This window comes from Volvox carteri, assembly GCF_000143455.1.
Source record: "Volvox carteri f. nagariensis unplaced genomic scaffold VOLCAscaffold_8, whole genome shotgun sequence".
Lineage (NCBI taxonomy): Eukaryota > Viridiplantae > Chlorophyta > Chlorophyceae > Chlamydomonadales > Volvocaceae > Volvox > Volvox carteri.
Window position 1 is genome coordinate 1,677,601 of NW_003307551.1, and position 17,999 is coordinate 1,695,599.

The 17,999-nt window shown below is 58.2% G+C and overlaps 3 protein-coding genes across 3 annotated transcripts; 1 reads left to right on the forward strand and 2 right to left on the reverse strand.

Moving 5' to 3' along the window:
* Nucleotides 1-1,201: 1,201 nt before the first annotated feature.
* VOLCADRAFT_57561 (uncharacterized protein) lies at nucleotides 1,202-4,006 on the reverse strand (the record flags this gene model as incomplete). Its single annotated transcript, XM_002948035.1, has 6 exons — nucleotides 1,202-1,269; nucleotides 1,620-1,788; nucleotides 2,150-2,309; nucleotides 2,925-2,975; nucleotides 3,323-3,458; nucleotides 3,940-4,006. Coding segments are annotated over 6 exons (651 nt in total), but the record flags the coding sequence as incomplete, so codon positions are not given.
* A 508-nt stretch (nucleotides 4,007-4,514) lies between these two features.
* On the forward strand, nucleotides 4,515-6,454 carry VOLCADRAFT_103706 (uncharacterized protein; the record flags this gene model as incomplete). Its single annotated transcript, XM_002947886.1, has 5 exons — nucleotides 4,515-4,931; nucleotides 5,010-5,082; nucleotides 5,498-5,582; nucleotides 5,695-5,790; nucleotides 6,237-6,454. The coding sequence occupies exons 1-5, from the start codon at nucleotides 4,672-4,674 to the stop codon at nucleotides 6,452-6,454; spliced, it is 732 nt and encodes a 243-aa protein (XP_002947932.1). The 5' UTR covers nucleotides 4,515-4,671.
* Nucleotides 6,455-6,792: 338 nt separating this feature from the next.
* VOLCADRAFT_120546 (uncharacterized protein) lies at nucleotides 6,793-13,813 on the reverse strand (the record flags this gene model as incomplete). The annotated part of the gene is made up of 13 exons (XM_002948036.1): nucleotides 6,793-7,675; nucleotides 7,988-8,150; nucleotides 8,658-8,784; nucleotides 9,168-9,316; nucleotides 9,737-9,943; nucleotides 10,595-10,750; nucleotides 10,971-11,198; nucleotides 11,277-11,351; nucleotides 11,438-11,572; nucleotides 12,258-12,362; nucleotides 12,955-13,121; nucleotides 13,417-13,492; nucleotides 13,658-13,813. The coding sequence occupies 13 exons, from the start codon at nucleotides 13,811-13,813 to the stop codon at nucleotides 7,542-7,544; spliced, it is 1,878 nt and encodes a 625-aa protein (XP_002948082.1). The 3' UTR covers nucleotides 6,793-7,541.
* Nucleotides 13,814-17,999: the final 4,186 nt, after the last annotated feature.

Genomic DNA, 17,999 nt, shown 5'->3' on the forward strand with positions numbered 1-17,999 from the left:
GAAATGGGATGTAAAAGGAGTGCGCACGAGTTATGCATGCACGCGTTCCGATCTGCCTGGATCGAACAGGCGAACTAAGGATGTCAGTATCCGATTACAGTCCTTCCCTCTTCCAGCTGAGCTAAGATCGGCATCATTAGATGAGAACTATGGATTCGTAAATCTATCTATCCCACATAGTGTCGTGGCCCGCATTCACTGCAACAGCACACTTGGCTTCATTGTCATGTGCAAAAACCAACCGCTCACCCCCTTGGTGGATTTACTCGCATCGCACATGCCGGCACGGTGTGCTGCCTTCCAAGTCCGGAGTGGTTAAAGATCTCGGAGCTGAGGACCTGGATGGAGGTACCTGCAATTATACAATGCCGCTACGCAAGCAACGCATCGTATTTTCACGATTTTTTTCCAGGCTGTATCCGTTCTAAGTTTTACATCGCGCTCGAGCGCTCGTGCCGACTGCATGTGACAGCAGCGTTACCAGCAGCGTTCACGGCAAGCAGTTCACGGCAAGCAGAGGATGACTCAATCTGCCGTAAGCCCTTTCTATCGACACCTCGAGTCCCTCTACGGCCCTCTAATCGAATCTCGGCCTCCAGGGGCCCACAGTACTACGTCGCACCTCTTATCGCAGCCCGCACGCTCTCTTCACTCAGATTGGTCGTTCACTCTCGCTTTCTAAATGGACTGCAGTCGCACGAAATAAAAGAAGAGACAAAACATGAATTTATTTCCTATTCACGAAGAAACTGCGGGTGCATGCGCAATCCTTTACACCCGTCATCCATAGAAACATAACAAAGGTAGGGGAGGCACGCAGAGAGAGGGAGAGGCTGCTCGGTCGGCAAATGTAATCCAAGGTCCCGGAGGCACATCGCGCTGTATGTACCCCCAAAGGACACGGATATGCAGTGCGCGATGTCCCCCTCCCCGCAGAGGACCGTCAGAGCTCACAGCCGCTCAATCTGATCCGGACGACGGCCCCCCGGTCGAGAAAGGGGGAGAGGAATCCAAAGAAGGGAAGAAGGCAGGGAAGGGCGCATTGAACGAGTCGAAGCAGAAGACGAGTAGGTGAATGGAGTCGCGGCGAGTTGTTTCTCCCATCGCCAGCTTCCCTCATCTCCCCTCCCCTCCCCTCCCCTCCCTGGCTCATTATGGGGATAAGGGTCTCCTTCTGCCCGGGGGGATACACCCTCCACCTTCAGCAATACTTGACACCCTTGGCCGCCGAAATGAACGACGACACCTTGGCGGGGTCCTTCTTCAGACCTGACACGACAGCAGCAGGGCCCCCGGGGTGCACATGTGTGCTACACAAAATTTCCATCAAATAAAACATTAATTCTGGTGGCGGAAATTTTGGAGGATACAGAACGAGTGCCACACATGCGGGTGGCATTTGAGGGTTTCATAGAGCTCGAGGGTTGGTGAACAGGAGCGCGTCCTACGTACAGTGCCCAAACCCGAACAATAAACATGAACACGTCCGCCAAACCTACATACGCTGCAACCCGTGTCTCCCTCAACCCGCCTCCCCCTGAGATGCACGGCCACATCGCCCCATCGATGGCTCTTTCGGAGCCCCGTCCCCCGCCCTATCCATCCGACCCGGGACCCACCATCGGGTCCGCACACGCCGCTCGACACGTCCACCGCCGTGGGCTTGGCCAGCCCCGCCGCAATGGCCACGTTATCCGGGCTGAGGCCCCCCGCTAGCAGCCACCCCCGGGTGGCCTCCCCAGCAGGTACCCGCAGGTTGCGCCAATCTAGGGCCTGACCAGAACCGCCCTGCAGCATGTATGTATGTATGTATGTATGTATGTATGTATGTATGTATGTATGTACGTATGTGGTGGGGTCGAAAACCGAAGACAGACCGCCAATCCCAGTCCAATGAGGTGGGCACGGGAGGGGGACAAGGAAAAGGAGACACCAAAGGGTCCCTAACGGGTGGATTGCGGGTGGGGGCCATCCTGGGTCGACAAGGGAATACCACATCACCACTACAGACACCACATACTTAAAGCACTGGAAAAGAAGAGCTGACTGACTTTGAGACAGTGGCCTGCCTGCTTCAGGAGGAGCCGTCGCACCTACACCTACACCTGAGCACACACACACACACACACACACACACACACACACACACCTGCGCGCTGTCCACCAGCACCCACTCCGGCTGCCGTGCTCCCGGCTTGCCCATCTGCCTCAGCAGCTCACTGGGGGGCTGGGTCAGAGGCGTGCCATCCGGTGCGCAGTTGAGCACGTACACCACTTCCAGGGAGGGGTCCAGGCCGGGCAGGGCCGCCCTGCGTGACCGGGACCGAATGGGGGCCCGGGCAGGAGGGGGTGGGTGAGCGGGTCGGCAGGGAGAGAGGGACTGGGGACCCCCCCGTGGGGAGGCGGGAAGCGAGATCTTACGGGGCGGCGGAAGGAAGGGGGGGAGGCACGGGTGGGGAGGAGCGCGTGTTGCAACACAGTGGGTCGGGGTTGCCCCCGCTGCATCGCTCCTCACGGACGTGTATTACCAGTGGCAGCAATGAGGGTCGTCAGCTCCCCAAACCACTACTGGTGCCCCTGTCTGGTGACCACACATCCCATCGCTCGCTCTCTCCTCTTCCCAAGTTGCCATCCGCAAATCCGCAAACCCGCCCACCCAGGTACCCACCCCTGTTGTGCTAAACGGAAAGTCGCTCACGTGAACGTGCGTTAAGGGACAGGAGTGAAACGCGAACACGCGGGTAGGGAATGTGCTTCAGCTTTTAGTAATTGGTTGCGCGCGTGTTGTGTGCACAGTCTGGTGTCTGTGGGTGTGGGTGTGGTCTACTCCGACCTCTGCGCCGAGCTACACGAGCACGTGAGCAACGCTTCCTCTTATACACACACACACACACGCACACACAGCCGAGTGTGCAGCCGTGTACCTGGCGCCATCTCCGTGAAGTTGCGCCACGGGTATCCCCGCATCTCGACAGCTATATTGGACAGAGCAGAGGGGACATGAGTGAGGGGGAGAGGGAGGGGGAGGAGGAGAGTGCGGATGTAATCGGGTTCGCATTAGGGAAAAACCAAGCACCACTCAAGAGACATAAGAGGGAGTGACTTTATGGACACCATCAATATATAGTGTTGATTGCATGTGGGGGATGTGTTGATATGCAACGCGATATACACTTCTCGCGGATTTCACGGCATCCAGTACCAGGGTGCTGCATCATGTGCCCTGGCGAGTAAGATGCCCAGGAACAAGAAGCAACAAGAGGACGGTGGGCGGCGACCGCTCAGACGGAGGGTGTACAACCGTCCGGCCCCCAGCCTCTACCGTGCTGAGATGGTCGCGGCATCCTCGTCTACAAACACCCCGACTGCACGTGCGCCGCCCTCCCGGGCGACTGCGGCGATGCTGCGGGCTGTGTCGGCGCTCACTGCCCGTTTGGCCTTCTGCCACATGATCATACCTGCGAGTGGGAGTGCGAGAGCGAGTGCGAGCGCGAGTGGGGCTGGGAGTGCGAGTGCGAGGTACATGGCGGGAGATGGGATGGCGGGAGAAGAGAGAGAACAACCGCGAAATTTTACGTCCAAAGTAACTCCCAGATGGCAGATAGACAGAGAGACATACACACATACAGACAGGCAGGCAGGAGTAGGTTGCCGCACGACGACCGCGGTGGGCGAAGGGGCAGAGAACGGTGTCGCGCAGGGTGGCGGATGCTGAAATGGGGCAGCAAACTCGATGCGGCTTTGCCTCGCGGGGTACGCAACATGTTTATGGCTTGTTAGAGATGAGGATGCAGGTTGCGCGGGTGGCATGGTGATGGTGCGCTCTCGCCTCGCCCTGATCACGACTGGAAGGGGTATGTGTGTGTATGCTTCGAGGGTGTTGAGAAAGCCAACGCCGTCCACATAGGCTGCATTAACAGATTATGTTAATGTACTCACCAATAAAATCGGCCCCGGAGTTGACAGCGTGACGAGCGTCATCTGGGTTCGTGATGCCGCAGATCTGCGTTCATAAGGGAGGGTAAGCATGTCGTGCGGGACGTGTACGTCAGGGTAGCAAGGCGAACGAAACACCCAGGGCCGTACGTTTTGTATCAAGCGTTCGCGCCGTAAAGGTTGCTTACGGACCAGCGTGCAGCAAGTCCTACCTTAACTATCGGTCCATTTGCGGATGCCGGTTGATGTGACGCCAGGCTAGCTGAAAGGCTACAAAACACATGCTCTGACTTCAGAAGTTTGTTATGCGCGTTTTGCATCCATTTTTGTAACTCCTTACCGCAGGCAGATTCGCCGCCGCGGGTGCAATCGCGCTTTGGTCCCACCCGCTCGTTGATGGTTTTGCACCTTCTGAAGTGACATCATTTTCCTAAAGTAGGCATTAGACATTGATCACCATCTTGCACTTAACCAATTGATTTTGTGCTTGCGCTTTTTCGGTTTGCTCGTCCCACGTTCGCATCGTCGTCAATCCATGCAAGGCCATCGCAATCTGTTGCTCCCTGTTTCGTCGTCGGGGGTGAATAGGCATCTCTGACATAGGTCACGATAGCGGATTCTGGTTGCTTGCTTGTGAATCATTGCAATTCAGCTCTCCGCCCTAGCTGAGACTTCAGCGAAAGTTGCAAGCCGCCCTTGCTAATTTCGGCACCTTCACGTATTATAGAAGTACAGATGGCTGTGTTAGGCACTGGCCGCTGCTCCCTTCCCTCTCGGCAGAGGCTATCGGTCGTCGCAGCGCATAAAGCACGGAGCTTGAAGCAGGTTGCTGTGTCACGGACTCTAATTGCTAAGAAAGATCATGAAGCTCAGGTGGCGAGCATAGCTGGAGAAATCCTGAAATGGTCAGAACAAGAATGCGAAGTCGCCGGAAAGGGCATCGTGGCGTTCGACTGTGTCCGCGACGGATGGGAGGCCAATACGTTCCATTTTTGGTGAGCGTGAAAGTAGTATTGGACTTAAGCAGCCGCAGGAGCCGGAAAAAACACGTGTGGTCCTTAAACCCGCCTCAGGGAGCGGTACGTAAACACTGAAGCATTTGGAGCCCATACCACGGCACCACGGATGATCGAGCTCCTGGAAAAGGTAAAACCCTGCCATGTGACATGTACGCTGTGCGTTTGCATTCCTGGCTATGCGTCCCTTCGGCTAGGTGACATCCCACGCCTGCGGATATGCAACGGCACAAAACGTGATGCCCTTGTGTCCGATGATGCAAAGCGCAAGCGACTGTAATACGGAAGGCAGGAAACATGTCTGGCTGTGTTGAGCACCGCCAGGTCCCTTTCCATGCATCTCCGATTCGCATCCTGTTACTTGATGGCTAGGAAGAAGCCAGGGTCTGGGCTCATCACCAGGGCCCCGCCGGTGCTGCAAAGCCACGAATTGTTGGACATCAATGCCGGAACGGGTCCGAAAGGAGATGGCAACATGCGCATATACAACACACATCAAGTGTCGAAGCTCACCCGCTCTGATTGTAAACCCTGTCCGGCCGCAGCTGCAGCCCCACCTGGAGAAGCCGATTGGCATGTCGTTGTACAGCTATGAGGACGGCCGCATCGGCCCCGTCGCCATCCAAGCGGGTAAGAGAGAGAGAGAGTAGTAATGCAGCTCCAGCAGCTTCCGCAAGATGATGCAACACTATGACGACTGTGATATTGGGCACTTGCGTGCGGCTGCGCCCGCAACCTGCAGGGCCCAAAGGGGAGGGCGGCCTGGATGACGCCACCGGAGCCAGCGGAGCGGCGGGTGGCGCATCCTACAAGCAGACATCGCGAGCCTTTGATCTCAGTACGTTGCGCTGTCTGGGCCGCACACCTTGCTGATGCACCTGACTGATTGGGTCTGGCTGATGTGTGTGGTGGCTTGGCATTACAAAGGAAAACCTCAGTCTGGGGCCGGTTTTAGGAAATTGAATGCCGCAGCGACGCAGGCATTGAGTTAGGCTGCGTCACTGCGACAGCCGACAGGGCGCTGGTGTGCCACCTTACCTGGACTCCCTAGGTGACAGAAAGGGTTTCCAAGTAACACAGCGATCTAAAACGCACCGGATGGACAGGCGTACGTTCGGACCATGCATGCACGCCGCTTTGCCTTTCAGCGTGTGCATCCGCGCGTCTTCACATCATCGACACGCGACCCAGCTCGTTTCAACGTGTATTTATTACACACCATAATAAAATGTGCTTCGAGGATTAGGACTCATGGTGAACATCGCATCCCCATCCGCCGTGCAGCCAAGGTGGACGAGCACGCCGAGGCCCATCGGGAGCAGCTGCTGCTGTCGTCCATGGACCAACAGCCGGCGGCGGATCAGCAGCCAACTGGCAAGGCAGCCGGGGAGACGGCGCCCCGCCCGCGCAGCCCGTTGCCGTCGCTTCAGGACATTCTGGGCTTCGCGGCCGCCGTCAAGGACAGTGTTTTGGGCCCGCTGTGCAAGCTGCTGCGGCACTGAGGGTCCTATGTGGGATCGCAGAATCATGCGATAGATGCAGCGGTAGGCGCGCAAGGTTAAGTGTGGTGGGAATTACAGAAGTGGCGGCAGTGCGCATTGCACTGGTGGATAGGATTGGAGGAGGCGCAGGGGTGCGAATGGAACTTTTGAGGATATAGGATGGGGGTTTTGGCAGTAGTAAAAGCGAGTGTTCATATGGTAAGTTTGCCATGTACGTGCTCTGTTGGCAGAGACGTGAGGGTAACGCACAGCAGCTGCATAGACTGGCAGACTGTCGTAGAGATTCTTTTATGCGAATTGCGTCCAGTTGGTTTGCGAAAAATATCACTTATCACATGCTGAAGCGAATATACATAAGGTAATACAGTGAAACGATATCGACCGACGTGTTCTTACAATAACCCATGGGACACATTTCTTCGAAAGTGCAGTGCTTCAGCAGGTACAGTAAACAGCATATCTCGGTCTACTATAAAACCTCTTCACTGACACTTAGTTAAAACTTTTTTCACACGGCGACGCAAAATTCTTCTTATGCATGGTACCTTGCTCTCTCTGCACGGGATCCGACCCCTGCAATCTACAGGCGAGCTCGGAGAGCGACACACGCGTGTATTCAGCCCAAGGCATCATCCCCACGTGGCCCAGCAGTAGCAGCTGTAACAACAACACGCGACACGAGATCATGCATACGTTGCTACAGCATGGGTCAACCTCTCGCGTTGAAGACGTATCAACACCAACAACCCTCTCTCGAACTCTCAAGACGAAAAAGGCAGGCCTGCCACGTCTTTACATACATACATACGTACACGACTTCTAAATATAAAACATTCAGCGGCTTCAGCTTTCACCGCGTTGTCCCAACCACCCGAATGGCATTCTTTAGGTACACACACCGTCGTGGTGGCGCTGACGGTCCAAGCCAACACAAAACAGCATTCTTCATTCGTTCGCCGTGTGCTCTTTCAACTGCGGGACCTTAAGTCCATGCACAACAGTTTACTGCAGCTTTTGTACGCTTACGTAACGAAAAGCAAGCGCGCGTAATTCATTACAGCTCGCTTTTGCGCACATGATCATCCAGTTACGCAGTAGCGTTAACAACTGTGCCATTAGTAGCCGCCGCCTGGTATGCCTGGGCGCCCGCTGCTGCCGCCTGCTGTTGCACCTGCTTGCGTCGCCGTGCCTCGACCATCGTGACGGCCACGTCCATAATGCCTGTTTACGTAGTTGGGGCAGAGATATTGTCCGAATATGGTCCATGACAAGGGTGCTGGGGCTGCTGGCGCCGAAACAAGAGCACCTCTGCATTTCCGCTACTGCCAAAAGAAAATGCCCATGCCGACAGCCGGGAGCTTCGCACGCGCAAATCAACTGGGCGCCCGACCACAAGAGCGCCGGCCCCAACACGCACCTGGTCCCTCATCGCCCAACAGATGTTTAAATCCGCCCTTGGCCGATGAGTCGAAATACCCACAACCCCCCGCACCCTTTCCACATCACATCGCACACCGCACTGCTCCACCTCACCTGACCGCCCCAGGCCTGGCGGCTGTACCGGCTTGTTGAGCCACTCAGCTCCCTCCGCAAGCAGCTTCTCCCACTTCTCATCGGCGTCCACAAGCTGCTCTATGTAGCGTGCCTCCGCCTCCGTGGCGGCCCAGGCGCCGGCCTTGGTGGTCACACCCGCGGCCTGGAGGCGCGGAAAGGAGGGTGCGGGAGGTTGGGAGGACAGAGACGCCTCTGACCCAGATGGGACCCGCCCGGCCAGCAGCGTGGCCATAGGGCGTAACCCCAGGCGGCGAAAGCCATGACAACGGTTACAGAGGACATGCGCGGAGACGTCGGCGTGGCAGAAGAGGGCTAAAGCCAGCGGTTCAGTGCTGTAGCGGAAGGGGGCCACGGCTAAGGGTCCACTGCTTTCCTTCCCCCCGCTTCAGCAAACATTCTAACAGGCCTGGCGCGAGGCAGGGAAATGATTTCGAAAGGATAGTTGGTTATTTGTGTACGCATGACCTCCAGCCTCCCTCTTAAACTGCCAAGCACGCGCACATGCAACACATACTAAGCTTTTCCCGACAGCACAGCGCACGACGACCATTACGTCCCTAGTGGGGCAGCCATCAATTGATGCCAACCAATTCTCCACCCCGGCCGCCACAGCATTATATCGCGTATCCCTAGCTCGCCCTGCACTCACCGCACCGCGCTCCGCCAGGGCCGTGCGCCAGTCCCCGCCCTTCACCACGAATTCCTGGAACTGGCCCAGCTTGCGGAACTTGGCGTAGCGGTCCAGCTTGATCTCCTCCTCCGACATGTTCGCGTAGCTAGGGAGGAGTTGGCATGGAAGGTGGGAATTACACGACGCTGAAGCTTAAAAATGGAAGCTTGCAAAGCAGCACTCCAGCCAGCCGTGAGACATGCAACAATGCAACTGCCCATGAAGGTTGGGAGGGCGGCAGGCCGGGGAATTACATGCAAAGTTGCTCAGAAAGAAGAGGGATGGGGAGAAGGGAAGAAGAGGTGCTGATAATCAGCGTCATAATTTTAAACCCGTCTATGTCGTATAGACGGGGTCCATACGAGAGGACCTGGAACCCAGAAAGCGAGATCTTGTCCATCACGCCTCCCTCCCCGACACAACACACAGGGCCCCCCCCACCCGATCGCGCTCCTGGCCGGCTCAGCCGCTTTACTCCACACAACTCACTGAGCATATGTGTTCATAATCGTCTCCTTGATCATGGGGAAGGCCGACAGGGGGTCCGAGTGCGCTCCACCAAGCGGCTCAGGCACAATGTGGTCCATCACCCCGAACTTGACCAGCTCCGCAGAGGTGATGCGCAGCGCCTCAGTCGCCTGAGAGCCAGCCAGCAGCCAGGAGTAATTAACAAAACGGTCGAAGTACCAGGAAGTGAAAGGCGACGTCAAGGACACACCCCCACATAGGCCGACTCCATTCCCTTGAGCTGACGGGTTGGTTGGCAGGTTGGGAAAGAACGCAATTACGCGAAAGGTGGAAAGCGCGCTAGAGGCTGCAAGTGCGCCAGAGCAAATGAGCTGGCTACTTAGCAAGGCGCCTCAACGTTGCTGCTGTCTTTTCTAGTCAGCCAATGACACTGACCCAACAATAACCCACAATAGGCACAGATGAAGTTTCGCAATGCCTCCCTCGCATACCACACATTATCGGCTCGCCGCTGCCAGGAACGCCCGAGCTCGCTCCCCACACAGCCGCATGCAGACCTCGGTTTCAACATTGTGTTAAGGTGCACCCACCTCGCCCGCGGCACCCCGACTCTTCCAGAGGATCGCGGCGCAGGCCTCCGGAGAGGCGACGTAGTAGACCGCGTTCTCCATGATGAGGTTGCGGTTCGCGCATCCGATGGCCAGGGCACCACCCGAGCCACCCTCCCCGATAACCACACTGATAATGGGCACACGCAGCCCGAACATCTCCCGCAGATTGACAGCGATGGCCTCACCCTAGGAGGACGAGGCGTTGAGGGAAACAAGCGACATTCCGGATGAAGGCTAGGTTGCGTCAGGATGCGGATGCTGAGATGCGGATGCTGAGATGCGGATGGCAACCATCATATACCAATACGGTATGGCACGGCTGCAAACTCTTCCCCCTGCCAGCTGGAGCCGGCGCGGGTCCTGCGGTTGGATTGTGATGTTTCCAGGCCTCGGCGCTCTTACACGGGGAAGCACACCTAAGCCTCAAAAGGGCGCTTTAAAGTGTTCACTACTGACCAGTGCCCACGACGCGGCACAAATGGCCACTATGCCCAGCTCACTTCGGCATCTAGACTGTGCTTTCATAATTCACATTCCACGCTCGAAAGCTCAACCTGATCCACGCTGACATGGGTTTCGCGCTCCCATGCCCTAGCAGGATACGGATGCTTGCGGTACGTGCACTACCGAGAATGCTTGGGAGAACCGTACAGCTTCTATTTCCTGTCACGCGTGGTAGGCAATACAGCCGCTCGCCTAGAGGGGGAGGGGCGTCATTCGCCCCTCGAGCAACCCATTTTTAGCCCATGCAGCGTGTTTCCCGCATTTATCCCGTATTTAAAAAGACACTGGCCCGATGACGCTGGCGCTGGGGATTGCTTGTCAGTGACTACGCACCTGACCGAGCTCCTCCGCGGTCTTGCCAGCATAGGCGCCCGGGGTGTCCACAAAGGTGATGATTGGCAGACCGAACTTATCAGCATGGCGCATAAAGCGCAGCGCCTTGCGGTAGCCGTTGGGCTGCGGCATGCCGAAGTTGCGGCGGATGTTCTCCTGCAACAAGACGCGAAGAACGAGAAATGCGTGTTATAACCATAGGGTACGCGTGCATTCCGTTCATACTGCGAATAAGGGTGCGATGCAAGAGGATTGGATAGAAGAGAGACCTGACACTTGTGGGCCCAAAACCCGTCACTGATGTTAAGAGACGCAGTAATGTGTGCTACAATCACCTCATGCATGTACTGATCCCACCCTGATCGCACCCCTTTACCTTCGTGTTACGGCCCTTCTGGTGACCAATCATCATGAAGGGTGTGCCGTTAATGCTACCGATACCGCAAACGATTGCCGGGTCGTCCAAACCGGCGCGATCGCCATGCAGCTCCACGAACTTGTCAGTAATGTTGAGGATGATATCAAGGCATGTTGGACGGTTCGGGTGACGAGCCACTTGCAGGCGTTGCACGGGCGTCAGGCGGCTATAAGTCTCTTTGCGAAGCTGCAGAGAGGCACAAAAGGCAATCAATTATACCCAGATTATCACCTGCAACTACAAATCCTCCAAATAAACGCTCACCTGCCGCGCGCGATTTTCCAGCTCAGCAATGGAGGCGGTGACATCGACACCATTTTCCTCAGCAACCTTGCGCACCTGTTGTCCAGCCCAAAAATCTATGAGTTACAAATCTCTCTGATATAATGCAGCTACTACAGGCCGCATGTGTACGCTATGCGTACCTCCCTTATGCGCTTATCCAGCTCCAGCAAAGGCTTCTCAAACTCCAGGACCGCTGTGTTTTGCGACTTATCCTTCACAGGACCAAAGCGCGAGAGAATCGTGCCCAACCATTCACGACCGCCTTGCTTCTCGTCCTTTGGGGTGTCCGGTGGGAGCCTCGGCGCGGCCTTGGCGGTGTGCGTTATAGTCCGAACCCGGACGGGCCATCGCGGCGCTACAAGCGGTGCTTTCGCCGCAAAGCCAACAGATGATTTGCTCTTCAATGCCTGCATTCTAAGCGGCTATATGTGCCTGGTGAACAAGCGTGGCTACCACAAGCGAACGGCGGCAAGTGGAAACAAGACCCCAAGTGAACGCGTCCCCTATTTATACAAATACGGTAGTGTCGGGGAAAAACCACTGACAACTACTTGCGGTACGCAGCGCGCACTTGAGCGCTTTGTCCGATTCTAGATCCACGCGGTCGTCCATGTAGGACACCTTTTGCCCGAGACACATGCCCCATGCAAACTACCTTTGTGACATCACCGAATCTGTAACGCTCTACAACCTAAACACTTGCGCATTTCAGCGGTGTGTGCGCTCCTGACGAGGAAAAAGTTGAGTACGTGTCAACGCCCACGACGGCATCACAACACCCGCGATACAATCCTGCATGAACTCTGCGTCTGGCCAATTGGCATAATTTTCGACCAGCCTTGTCTAGCAGAATACTTCGCACCCCAGCCGCGTTTTGGCTTAAGTCATGGCACCCATGCAGACGACGGACGCTCAGGCCTTTCCTCGGCTCGCGCGCCAATCATCAATCTTGCTCTTAACCTCCTCATTAGGTCGTAACGCCTCACGCGTAAGAGGCGTCCTTGAGAATGGATCCGTAAGACTGTTCAGGAAATGCCGCTCGATGGTTGCCCGGTCCACGGTCATCTGCCGTATATCGCACAGCACACAAAAGGGACATTGAAGAAATGTCTAGGAAGTAAAGCACAGGTGAAGATAATGTCTAAACGGTGGATAAGCGTACCGTCCTCGGTGTTAACGGCTACAGTGACACTTCGCCAAGTCTACCCAAAGCCATCACCCCCAGCCAATCTACCGCGCAAGGGCCTAAAAACAGTTCACTGCGACCCCTATCACGGCATAAAGTCGTCAAAGCACTCGATCGCTGCTGAAACTCCTTCGCCCTTGACAGCACTCTCCCCCCCGCCACCCGCTAACCCCTTCATTTCCAAAATTCCTCGCGACCAATCCAACCAGCAACCTTAACCGTCTTATAAGGCCCCGTCAACCCCCCCAGCAAGCCATGTCTCTCTCTTGACCCCCTCCGTTTGGGTTTGATGTGGTTGTAGTTTCCTTTTCCCCCCTCTCAGCTCCTAGGGGGGTAGTTTCCTTTTCCCCCCTCTCAGCTCCTAGGGGGGTAGTTTCCTTTTCCCCCCTCTCAGCTCCTAGGGGGGTAGTTTCCTTTTCCCCCCTCTCAGCTCCCCGGGCGTCTGTCTACTACAACCCTGCCCCACCGTACCTGCGAGTCCGGCAGTATGACCGGGTCTGTCATCAGTGCAGACGTGATGGGATCCAGCAGCTCCTCGGGAACCTCACCACCACCTGCACCCGGGCCCTCGCCGCTGGCAGCCAGCTGCTGCCGCCGGGCCACTGCCGCCGCCAGTAGCTCGCCCAACTCACGTGCCCCTGTGCATGAGAGCGCACACGCACGCTCAGGGCAAAGAAATCCATCCGACGGCGTCAAGCCTCTAAACTGACTTTTGTCCCTCACCGGCCGCAGGTCTGGGGGCAGCAGCACTGGGGACGGCATCACTCGCAGGGTCCCCATGCGGCCCACCTCTCACCATCATGCAACCCACATGGCCACAACACGCCGTTGCCTCCGCAAATACACTCCTTCCAACCCGACATGGGCACCCCACTCGGCGCCTCCCCCCTCCCTCCCACCCTTCCTTCTCCTTCCCCTCCGTCCCTCACGCACCTGCGTCCAGCGCTCCGGGGTCTGCTGCGGGCAACACCACCCGCCACTCCACCATTCTCAGGTAGGCCATCTGCTTCTCTGTGTGCGAGTCCCAGTGCCGCAGTAGCGCATCCAGCAGTAGAGCTGCCCTCTCTCCCCGCGAGCCGCTGCCACCGCCTCCATCACCACCATCGCCGCCACCGCTCCACGAGCCGTCGCCGCTACTCGCCGGGCCGCTGTCCGTCCGGGACCAGGCACCCACCTCCGCCGCCTCCGAGTTGCTGCTCCCACAGTACCCGACTCCGGTTCCGGAGCCGCGCCACAGCCCGAGCAGCGCACCCACCACGGGCGCCAGCACCTGCGCCTTGTTGATCTTCTCACTGAGCAGGGTGCGCTCGATGCGCACGGTGCTGCTCATGGTGGGCGGTCCGCCGGGTCCGTCAGGCGACGGCACGGTGAGCAGCTCCGTCAGGCGGCGAGCGTCGCTGCCCTCCGTGAAGTGCGACAACACGAACGACACCACCTCGAGCAGCCTAGCATTGGTGGCCGTGGCCGTAGGAGGAAGGAAAAGGCGCACCAAAGAAACCTTTCAGGTTGGGGCCAGGCTGGATACACAGTGATTCCCTTGACTGTCCAGAACCATACAACGCTGTAAAAAAGAGTCAATAGGTGTCCTTGTGGCCGAGTACATTAACCCACAGCCGTTACTAGCACGAGCGACGACACTGATGGGAAGGACATTTGGGGGTAAGACGAACCACTGGCGACTGGAGCAGATACCAAAGAAGGGTAGTCCAGGAGAAGATAATTTGGGATAGACATTTTGGGGGGGGGCGGGAGCGGTTTTTATACAGCGGTGTGAATGTCCAGCAGGGGCCCGGTAGGGCGCCGGTAGCCGCGCCTCCCTTGCGTATGGCTTAGAAGTCACCGCCCTGACAGAGGCCTTCTCACCTGTTGAGGTTGAGGACGGTGTTCGACCCCGCAGCCAGAAAGGCTTCCGGGATGTTGCTGGTGGCGAACTCCAGCAGACGCAGCATCCCCGCCACCAGTTCGAACATGATGCCGGCTTTGCGGAACTGCTGCTGCTGCTCGGTGACGTGGCGCCGGGAGCGGTTCTCGTGCAGGTCGGCCACTGCAGGCCACCAGATCAGAGACAAGGAAGGGCGGCACAGGCACAGAGGCGCAGACGTTGGCATATGTACAGACGGCTGACCATGAGGTGAACCGTGAGACGCCATCTCCCTCCCATGCGCCGAAACCCAATTCGCGTCGGCACGCATCCGGTTAATAGTAGGTTTGGCCGCCTCCCAACCTACTCCAGTTTTTCTCTGCAGTCTTACACCCTCATCCGCCCAACCGAAGTGCCATCTATGCATCCACCCACCCACCCACCCGTTGCCGCGAATTCGCTGGTGGCCCAATTGGCCATGTTGAACAGGCGGTGCAGGAAGGGCTGCAGAGAGGGCTGATCGGGCCGCAGCTCCAAAACCAGCAGCTCCCTGTATAACGCACTGCCGGGCTGTGCACCGCCGTCGCCGACGCCACGGCTTGTCACTGTCGCAGTCTGCTGCTGCTGCTGCGGCGACGACTGGGCCTGGTCAGGCTGGCCTGGCCGCGGCTCACCAAAGCCCTGCCCCCGCACCAGCCGCAGCAGTACCTGCGACACGGGGTGCCACAGCCGGCTGTCAAACGCCGCCACCGCCGCACCCACCAGCCGCCGCCGCGCCACCTCGTTCGCCTCGATCTCCGCCAGCATGCCCGGCTGGTGCAGCAGCGCCGCAAGCACCCCAACCAGGGCCTCCTTACAGTCGGGGGTACAGATGCGCGGCTCGTGCAGCAGCGTCACGAGCACTGCGATGATATCGCCGAGCGACCCATGGTTCCGCAGCGCCGCCACACTCGGCGCCTGCGCGGCGGGTGGCAGCGGCGTGCCGGACACGGCCTCCGTGGCGTGTCGCACGGAGGTGAGGGTGTCCAGGATGCACTCCAGGTAGCACGTGGGCACGTAGGAGAGCAGTGGGCCCGGCAGTGCGGCTGTGGCGGCAAGCATGCGGGACAGCCAACCCGCCAGCGCCAAACAGGCCTCCTGCTTCCAGCCGCTGAAGAACACGACCTGCAATGAGGCGCCGGTAGTGGTAGTGGTAGTGGTGGTCATGGTAGTGCAGGGCCGGGCAGAACTCAGGACGGGGCGAGTCAGGAGGGACGGAGAGAGTGTGTGATGCGGTGTGATGGTGGCGAGAGAGAGAGAAGCTAGTGAGAGGCCGATCGCGTCCAGCGAGGCGGTGACATGGCGCGGACGGCTTAGTGCGACCCACTGTCCCCGTTCCTGTTCGCAACCATACCCCACTTCCCCGCACTACTGCCATCACCACACACCCACAGCTGCTGCTGGCCCTCCCAGACCCGTATGTGGGAGTCACCACCTTGAGCAGGCTGCTGAAGCGAATGCTGTTGGAAACCTCATGCCGGAAGACGTCCCGTGCGTCGCGCAGGTAGCTCGCGTATGCGGACGAGCCGGGGCCTGCGCCGGCTACACTCCCCCCTACGCCGCCGCCGACACCACCCGTGCCCGTGCCGGCGGTGGCACGGCGAAGATGCCGCTCCACCTCTTCCAGTCCGGCCAGGCTGCCCGCAAGCGAGTTGCCAAGGTTGTGTGTCTGCGGCGGCGCGAAGGAGCCGGAGGAGGACACAGGGGGAACAACTGTGACCAAGCTTTCGCCTCGGAATGGCGGCGTGTGATGTATGGTTTTTCAACCAAAGCTAGAGCTTGGAGTGCAACCAGCATCCTGAGTTGCACAGGATCGAGGTTGAGGGACCGTCGGTACTCTTTCGGCATGCTGAAGGTGGACGGCAGCCCTCAAGCTCTGTGTCCTCGCCCTCGTCCTCAGGAGGTTGCTCCGCGCACCCAGGCTGCATCGGGCGCCATTGCCTCCTAACCCCACCTCCTACAACCACCGCTGCCGCGACCTGCCGCCCTCCTGATTCACCTCATCATCATCATCATCATCATCATCATCATCATCATCATCATCATCATCACAGCATCCCCCTTGTTCCCATAACCCCATGGGCCCCCAAGACCCGCAATGCGAACGTCACCAACTGGACATCCCCCTTTGGCGGTAAACGCTCACTTACCCTTGCCCCAATTCCCAAACAACCACGCAACACAGTGCCGCACAGGGGGCGACCAAGCGAGCGAGCCTTCTCCCTTTTCCTCCCTTCAACCCAGGGGCCCGGAGAGCCTCACTCCAAACACTTCACACTGGGTTTCTTTCTTCCTACGTCCCCAAGCCACCTAATAAGTTCACCCAACCAACCCACCATTTTGACGCTGCCGCCCACTTTGAACGCGTACAGCGTCATGGTCAAATCCACCAGATCCGCTGCCAGCCGGGGGCACCCGCGAATGCAAGACACCACCCACGCGTCCGCCTCGCAGGGCGGCGGCGGCAACAGCTGCGACACGGGGGAGGACGTCTGGGCACTGGTCACGGCCGGTGCGCTCGTCGCTGCGGACGGCGATGGGGTCGAGATGGAGAACGTGGATGTCGACAGAAGTGACGGGGCTGGCCGCGGCGGCGGCGCCACCTCCAGCGGCGCCAGCTCCTCGGCCGAGGTGACGGGGGACTCGCGGCACAGGTGTGTCACAATGCCGCCCAGCCGCACCAGGCTGTTAATCGGCTCCAGATCAGCCTTCATGGCCGTCTGCAAGGCGTGAGGCGGATCAGAGCAATGCGGGAAGATATCAACATTACAGGAAATCAGCAGGTTAGAGGAGGCAGGCAGCGGGTAGCGGGTGACTGCTGCATGTCCCCGCTTTGCCACCGGAGGAGGATGGGACGTGGTCGTTGCTGCGTACTTGCAGACGGAGACGGGACTGGCATCGGCTTTGTTCCCCTCGAGAGCGCTGGAACACGGATTGGTGTGGTACCTGCTAGAGCGGACGTAGCGCTGGCGTGGCCTGCGCCTTTGCCACCGGGACGCAGCTACCAACGCACCCCTCTTCCCTGCCTTCCTCAGCCCCTCTCCAAGACCCACCTTGACGAATAAGGCTCCCGCCGGGAAGGTGTCCATGAGGGGCAGTGCGGACCGCAGCATGCGCACCAACACGAAGTAGGCGCTGATGAGGACAGTGGAATCTGTGGGAGCACCATCGTGGGAGCACCACAGGGTAAGGGAAGGTGTAGGTCCGGAAGGAAAGCCAGGAAACCCCACAGGACACACAGAGAGTATCCAGTGGTAATATACTACACATACACTACAATTTAGGATCATTGCTGATCATTGCTCCTGATGACGATTCTGGACGTCGCCTTTGGAATCCAGCTTCAGCCGATCACGCCTCATCGTACTTGTCTTCCCATCGCGGGTAAATGTTAATGTTACACGTTTCGATCTCTTCTTCACTCGCGTACCTGACAAGCCCGGCGGCGGAATGTCCCGTGTGGCTCCTCGGTTCTTGTGGACCAGGTAGCGCAGGAACTCCACCAGCGCATCTGCCCGGGAATCTCCCGACCCGGGACTGCCCAACAGGCAGCACATCAGCTCGTACTGCTTGTCTTCGACCTGCAGGTGGCCAGTCGCATACAAGGAGAGGGAGG